The sequence below is a fragment of the Echiichthys vipera genome (assembly GCF_963691815.1).
Source record: "Echiichthys vipera genome assembly, chromosome: 21".
Lineage (NCBI taxonomy): Eukaryota > Metazoa > Chordata > Actinopteri > Perciformes > Trachinidae > Echiichthys > Echiichthys vipera.
Genome location: NC_139846.1, coordinates 10,550,729 through 10,558,831, shown reverse-complemented (window position 1 = coordinate 10,558,831; position 8,103 = coordinate 10,550,729). Strand labels below are relative to the sequence as shown.

Genomic DNA, 8,103 nt, shown 5'->3' with positions numbered 1-8,103 from the left:
TGTATATTTAAAATAAAGATAATGCTCTATCTTATGGGTCTGGAATTTTCTAATAATTTCTCTAACAATTAGCTAGCAAGTTCCTGAAAAGCACTATATAATTTGGTAAAATAGAAGGGGGTGTTGACTGAAAGATATGGGTATTTACCAGGCACAGAGGGTCTAATGAAAGGCAGACTAAAAGGGGACTAAAAATAAGAATATCTTTTTAAAATGTGTCTTGTGTGAGTCCTCCAATTGGCAGAAATTCACTGAAAATGTATTAAATGAACATTCGTCTCCATTCGTCTTATAATTAGACCAACTTTCACACCTCTTTCAGGAAAACTTTTGGGAAATACAGAAATGCAGAATGCAGAAATTATGAATCAGTTAAAAAAATGGAAGTGGGGGATCTTCCAAGGTGTGAAGGCTGCTGTAAAATGTTACGTGTTTACTGGGGATATGTCGATGGAGCAGTGGTAAAGTGTTACCAAATTCAATATATAAAACTAGATGGGCACTTGGGTATAGCGTAGACCTCTGTCAAGGTCAGGTCCTATCTTGCAATGTTAACGAAAATGAAAAATAATTAGTGTGATTCTGGACCGCTCCAAAATGTAACGACTTCTTCCTTGGCCCATGCTACACACTTCCACCAGGTTTCATTGAAATTGAGCCAGTAGTTTTTCCATATTCCTGCTGACAAACCAACAAAACAACACAAAAACACAAGACTCTGTACAAAAACCAAAATGGACTTGATGACTTTTTAAAATGACACTCTTGTCAAATACATACAAACCAACACAAATGTACACTTTATATTTTGCTTGTGAGAAATGATTTGATTGTCTGAGGCAATGTGGATATTTCACTGATATGCACAATTCTACATGGATGCCAATTAAGGTCACTATTAGAACTATTTAGTATCCAGATAGCTAACATACAAAAATAAATCAAGTATAAAAAAATAAGAAGAGGATTCATACAGCTAACGTACATTTACCATTCAGTGCTGAGACTATAACTTCATGAAATACTCACTCGTTGACCACTAATGACTTGTTAATACATCCTGCACACTAACACTAGAAAACAAGACATTTGTTTTTACGGTTCAACCCTGTGTGATGAGATAATACATACACTGCATTTTAGAATTTGAGTTCATGTTCAAAGAGTGCGAGCAGCAGAAGACAGGCCCAGCCCATCAGCAGGCCGACGTTCTGCAGGAGAAACAAGAGGCACGGTCTGTCCGTCTTCACTCGACTCATCTCTGGGAGCTGAAAGGAAGACACAAATGAAGAGGAAAGTTAAATTAATAGCATCCTTCTAACCAAAATATTGGTTAGAAGGATGAGTATGTTTGATATTGTCAAGAAATCCCATGAAAAGACCAAAACCAATGATATGGTCATTTAACTTTCTGTCCAGGTCACTAAAAACCAGGTCACACATACAGCCTCTTGTTTCATTTTTCTAAAACAGCTTTCCGTTTTATAGCAAATAAAGGTATTATTATTAGTTTGTGATAAACTACACATCAATTAATTGGTGGTTTTGGTCTTTTCATGGGAGTTGTTGAGAACAGAAACATGGAGTCTTTAAATAAGGCTTCTTTACCATTTCTACCAGTGACAAATAGAGGAAAATCCCAGCAGTAACAGCAAAGATCCAGCGCTGCACCTCCATCTCTGAGGAAACAAACAGCCCGATGTAGAGGCCCATGAAGGCCGTCAGAGCACTGAGAAAGTTCATTAGCACAGCAGTCTTCACTGGGAGTCCAGAGCTCAACAAAACTGCAAAGTCCCCTTTGAGACAGAAAGCAGAAAAAAAGATAAGTCACTCAGAGTGTTTCCTGGCCTCAGCCAAAAAACAACAGAGTAACCGTGTCCTCTTCTCACCCATCTCATGAGGGATCTCGTGGCACAGGATTGCCACGGTGGTCGCCATGCCGGTCTCGGCCGAAGAGGAGAAGGCCGCCCCAACAACCAGGCCATCGGCAAAGTTATGAAGGCTGTCTCCCACGATTACCATCACAGCCAGCAGAGGAACCCCCTGTCCTGGGAACACAAAAGGGAGTCTGTCATTAAAGCTCATCCTCAGACCGTGGCAATCGCTCTGTCGTGCCAGCCGACTAATTACAAAGTACATCACATTTTACTTTGTTGTGCAGCTCGTCGGGAAGCAGCTTACTCTGATGTGAAGGGCTCCTTGTGTGTACGTGTTCAGGAGACACTTCCGTACACTCCAGGTCATCCACTGGTCCCTGAAGGATACAGATCATTTTTTACTGCACTGTCTTTTTTCAACCTTTGATTCCAATTTGGGAAAAGAAATTTGCAAAGTTACATGAAGCTGGAGCTGGATGAGACAAATTCACCAAAACTGTGAGTATGGTTGACTATCCCTTTTCCATGTTAGTGACCCGTCTTTGTGTCCGAAATGTTCTGAAGTATGTTTTCAACACGAGCATGAAGTCCTTTCTGAATGATTCAATTCTTCTCATTCTCCAACATCCTACATGCCCTGTTCCTTCACTCCCTCCCACACCACGTTTCATAGCCTGTTATATAAAAACAGCACAGGAATATTGATTTGTGAATTTTGGTCAGTTTTTTAAAAGTGAATATGGATTCATAATCTCCCCCCTGTATGTGTGTTTTTTGATTGACTATTGTCACATCTGCTTTATTTCTACTATTTGGTTTTGTGCTGTTGTATAAGTGGGCAAAAAAAAACTTCAGCCCTGTTGTAATTGACCGATTGTTCTCCTATCAACAGTGCCCTCTAGCAGAAATCCGCCGTCCATAACAAGCGCATTAGTACTTTCTTGATGCTTGGCTGGAGGAGAAGTTTTTTGAGAGTGACAGGAGATTTGTGGCACAAAGTAGGACATAAACATGTGTGGCACTTTTTTAATATTTTGCTGTTTAACTTCCAGGAACTGCCTTATCATGGTCCCTGCGTCTCCTCAAATAACACATAACAGAGATGATGACAGGAATCCGTTTTGGTTGTTCTGCATGTTCAGCATTTGGTCATGATGCAACTCACCAGCTGTATGGTGGAGATGGACTTGCCCCTCTGTGACTGGCCATTGCAGCTGAGCTCTAACGGAAGGTCACTGTGACCCTGCAGACAAAAGAAAGTCATGAGACCACTGTTGCTCAACAATCAGCTCTGCAAAAGTTCAGACTAGGCACAAACTTGCTTGTTCATGGAAAACTCTAAAAGTTCCACCTCTTGCTCGATAAAGAAAAGCAGCCCCCTTTTTTTTGACACAGTAAGTTTGAGTATTTTGCAAAAGTATCTGCTCCATTAAATTGATGAGGGCTGGGAAAAACAAAACTCTTACATGGCCATGAGAGGGAACAAAAAAGGAAAAGATTCTTTCAATAAGGAAAAAGCCGTAGATCCCTGCAATCATGCCCAGAATCCTCCACAGATACTCCTTTCCTTCTGTATAGTGTTCATCATCATGACTGTGAGTGTCATCATGGAGGCCAAGGATCTCCAAAGGAGACAGGGAGGAAAACAATTAGACATTTGCTTCTCACTCAACAGAGGGCATCTTCATACATGTATGGCGCTTGACTCACAGTTACAGAGGATGGTGCAGTGGCTCTGTGTCCTATACCTGTGGTATGAGGTGCAGGAGTGCGTCTCCTGAGAGGGTGCCCACTGCCAGGCCCACAAACAGCTGCAGGATGAGTGTGTAGGTCTCCTGGCAGGAGTTGAAGAAGATCAGGCAGATACCGAGCATGGAGCCCACCGTGATGAGCAGGACGGCAGCTGTGCTGTAGCCGTACTCTGCAGGGAGGAGAGTGGTCCACATATTAAGAGTATAAATTCTGGCTGATAACACAAAATAAAATAAAGGAAAACCTCACTCTGAAGATCAGTTTTTCAAGGACTATATTTAAAAAAAAAAAATTATTTTTGTAGGTATTGTTAAACATACATCTATCTTGCCCAGCAAATGCTTGAATCTTAGATTTCAGGGCAGTGCACAGACATCTCCCCCTTAAATAGAGGAATGTGAAAACACATCTCTGGTGACATACGCACTGATACAGTTTGGTCAAGGTCAGACATTTTAGGAGACATAAACATAAGAAAAATACATTTTTGAGCGGAGGGGCACTTGAATGGAACAGATCCTCAGTCACAAAGCATAAGAAGCAGCAATATATTTCTTAGCAAATTGTCTAGTGTATTTATTAGTGACAGCAGGCCGAAGATGTCTTACTCTCAAGAGCAGTGGGCAGAGATCCTCTTCTTTTTTGCTCTGCAGACTCACAGGAATTGCCTAGCAACTGCTGAATGATGGCTGGGCACATTTGTTGGAAATGCTCCTTGGAAATTGGCAAATGAGGGTTCAGAGCAAAAATATCCACCAGCTGATTTGCTGAAAAACATACCTGATTAGGTTCACAGGAAGAGACAAATTTTTGGTTGAGTAGGAGGTACTTCAAATCAAGCCCTGGAGTAAATGCATGCACTTTCCAGCACTGCTGTCATGCTTCACTCAGCCTTACCTGTGACCAGTCTCTGCTTATTCCACTGGTTTCTTGGTTGCAACCATCCGCCTCTTTCTGTGAACTACGCCTCTTCCTGTTGTGAGAGTGTGTCTCTGCTTCCCGTCCTACTCCCAGCTGATAAAGCAACTCCTCTAAATCTAATCAAATAAATCACTGCATCATGATACTGTGCACAAGGTGAGATTCAACCAGAAAATCAGACAGCTTTAGATGAGATTTAAAGAATAGAGCAAAAGCAAAACAAACAACACGTGACTTATCATTAACAGCTGTAACAGTATCAAAGTTCAATACGGCACTGAGAAGTTGGCTTGAATCTGCTACGATGCAGCAATTTGTAACAGTATTTAATCATGAATCTGACCCTTTTCACATAAAAGATGACTTTATGTTATTTTCTAGCAGAATGGGAAAGGATCTCACACAATATTTCAAACCTGAAATAGTTGCAACAGGAAACGCCTTCAAATGAAGAATCGACGTACAGACAAGATTGAAGTGTTAAAGCTGCTATAATCAATATTTTTAAAACAATAATGGATCTAATGACTATCTATAATGTGAAAAATGTTGCTTCTTTCAGCTTTTTGTTTTCTAGCCCCCAACTTCACTGTTTCGATCCAGTCTTGGCGCTCTGCAGCAGGGGGCTATTTTTAGTTGAAAAGCTCTGATTAACCGACTTCATGCTACCTGCTCAGCACTGAACAGAAGACAGATACAAATAGCTACTGGTGAACAAGGTGAAGCATTTAACTGCTACAAAATCACATAGTCTTCTAAGGAGTTGGTGGAGACAAAAAACAGAGCTCCAAATGAAAGCAAGTGTTGCTCCATATCTGTTGGATGACCATTAGTGTCAGTGTTGTGTTTCTTTCAGATGCCCGCAGCGGCACTGTGGCAGAAGGAATCAATTATTGTAAGATTAATTGTTTAGGTGTGGGTTTTTTTGGGAACGAAGATTCTTATACCAGCAGAGGATCCCAAAATACCTTATATAAATAAATAAAGCAAATGTCAGTCTGTTTAAATGTGCACAACAAGCCAACTGTGCTCTTGAACTTACCTATTAACTGCAGGTTGTTTGTGCAATTTAGGGTTTGAAAGATGTAGTCGGTAAAGAAAGCTGCAGACGGGAGGTCCTTCTGTCTGAAACAGTGGCCCTGCAGGATATGGCTGATGATGGCCGCGGCCACTTTGGGCACAGAAGACACACCAGCACCTGGGTTCTCTTGCGCGTTAACATCTTCAAGGAGGTGAGCGGCGTCAATGCACTGTGGAATCAAAGGTGAAATGATCATATCTAGAGGTGCACCTGTTGAGACGTGATAGAACTCTCACTTTCCTTACTTGCAAATCAGATGAGGGGTCTTGATTTCCGGGATTGTAGTGCTGGTTGATGAGCTGCAGAATACTTTCTGTTTCTCTGGATGAGAGGAAGCTGCTGTCCTCAGCCGGGTGTAGATTGGTGAGAGCCAAAATGTAGAACTGATAGTTTGCAAATGAGGAGGAGGAGGCCAAGGAAAGGGAGGCGGCATTTGACACACACAGGTCTTGCAAGTTAATTATGTAGTACAGTAGAACAGTGGAGATCCGCTGGTAGTCCTCCTCAGTGAGGTAAGCCTTGCCATGATCCTCTAGCACGGAGAGAGCCACATCTGGTGTCAGGCACTGTAACAGGTGCAGGAGGAAAGAAGAGGAGAGCCCTTTGAGGTTGATTTTAAGGACGGAAAGTCACAAAATCATGTCATGTGAGTATTGACTGAAAAGTGAAGAGTCCCCTTGATAAAAGGCCTATGTTCACTCTGTATACACACTGAGCTCTGCTTCCCAGAAAAAAAATGGCACTTAACAATACAATCGGAAGCACCTTATGTTTTTTCTCATAATCTGTCCACTGCACCTTAGATTATTATGTTTACATTTGCACTACAATTCGTCCGCTTATTTTAACATTTGATTTTGTAGGTTTCTTTTATATTGTAATTCTATATTACTGTTTTGATGTTTGTAATGCTGCTGTTACACTGCAATTTCTGCAAACTTGAGATCAATAAAATATTTCTATTATATTATATTATACTCTATTCTATTGTGCTGCTGTTTGTGCCCAATTAGGCCCACACACAAAAACAAAGAAGGTTAGGAGAGTTGGGGGAGCACCATTCTTTGTTCGAGAGACTCTCAGAGCAATGAAAAGTAGAATGTTTCTCTCTTCATTTTTAAATCTCACTTTCATGCACATAATCTTATTGTTAGCCCGCCTGCACAAACATGTAAAGTACCTCTAACTCAACTTGATGGGGTTTATTATGTCAAACTGTGGGATGCCTAAAGCCACTCAGCATGAATGCCCCATAGAGGTCAAGTACTTAAGCCTCCACATTCACTCACACATTCCAGCCATAACAAGGATGTTTCTTGCAATAAGCAGGCATTGCATGATTACATACTAAACACTTAGCATATGAATGTAAAATGTATGTTGCCGTATGCTAGCATTAAGAGTGTACCCCTCACCTTGCCACAGACGTCCTGAGAGGTGCCAGTCCTCTCTGCACAGTGCACCTCCCGGAGGAGCTTCGTGATCAGGATGCCCGTAAAGTTCTTTTGGAGCTGTGGCTCGTCGGCAGTACCCAGTGGCAGATCCAAGGCCCCGACAGCTTCCTGCAGGTACCCCTGCCCCTGCCCTCTCACCTCCAGCAGACAAAGAAGCAGCAGCAAAGTGGGAGCACTGCTCCTGGAGTGCATGTTCCTACCAAGGCTGTCCGACTCCCTCAAGCTCCCGGGACTGGCTCAGAGCTTGAGACAACAAGGAGATGATGGACACAGAGGGAGAAATTTGAAGGTGAACGAAAGGAAAGAGCGTAAAAGCTTGCAGAAATGAAGAGCTGTGAGAGGCGTTAATAATAGGCCCGTCTGATCTGGGGGAGGACAGGAGGGCTCGGTGGGCACCCTTCAGCTGAACCAGTGCCAAGCGGTCAGCCAAAGCCTGGGCCCCTCAGTCCACAACAAAAGGATTAGTGCAGGCAAGTGAGAGAGTACAGAGGCAGGGAGTAGGGGGCAGAGAAAAAAGGAGTATTGACTAAAGCTAGGGAGAAGGGAAAATCCACATTTAGATATCACTGGAAATGTAGCAACTATTCAGTTTGTATCTCAATTTAAGAAAGTCTGAATGTTTTCAAAACTGTAACTGTGTAACCGGTTTCCTTATTTAGCAGCATCAATGGTTCAAGAACTAGACGGGAGCTGGCGCATGAGGGCACTGGTGACGTTCAAATAAAAGCTTTTTTTTATGTTTGTGTGATCTCTGAGTCATCACAGATCAAACATGCGGAGCCAAACATGCCAAGCTTTTTCTCAAAACACTTTCCAACATCCTCCCACGCTGCATACCCCTGCAGGTCAAACAGACAGAGCAATAGGAGGACTAAAGCTGCAGTAATACCTGAGATGAAATAGATGGAGGAAAAAAAAGCTTACCGGATGAAGCGTCCTCCCCTCTGCTCCTCTTAGCTGCTGTAACTAGGATTGTTTTCCTCCTCTAGTGGAATAAACAGGAGATCCAGAGCTTGTT

The 8,103-nt window shown here is 42.3% G+C and overlaps 1 protein-coding gene across 1 annotated transcript; it reads right to left on the bottom strand.

Annotated features, from left to right (window-relative positions):
* Positions 1-1,139: 1,139 nt before the first annotated feature.
* On the bottom strand, positions 1,140-7,277 carry LOC310963272 (zinc transporter ZIP12-like; the record flags this gene model as incomplete). Its single annotated transcript, XM_083936014.1, has 12 exons — positions 1,140-1,268; positions 1,609-1,796; positions 1,890-2,048; positions 2,182-2,254; positions 3,043-3,120; positions 3,344-3,499; positions 3,626-3,798; positions 4,238-4,409; positions 4,527-4,666; positions 5,593-5,800; positions 5,877-6,197; positions 7,047-7,277. The coding sequence occupies 12 exons, from the start codon at positions 7,275-7,277 to the stop codon at positions 1,140-1,142; spliced, it is 2,028 nt and encodes a 675-aa protein (XP_083792140.1).
* Positions 7,278-8,103: the final 826 nt, after the last annotated feature.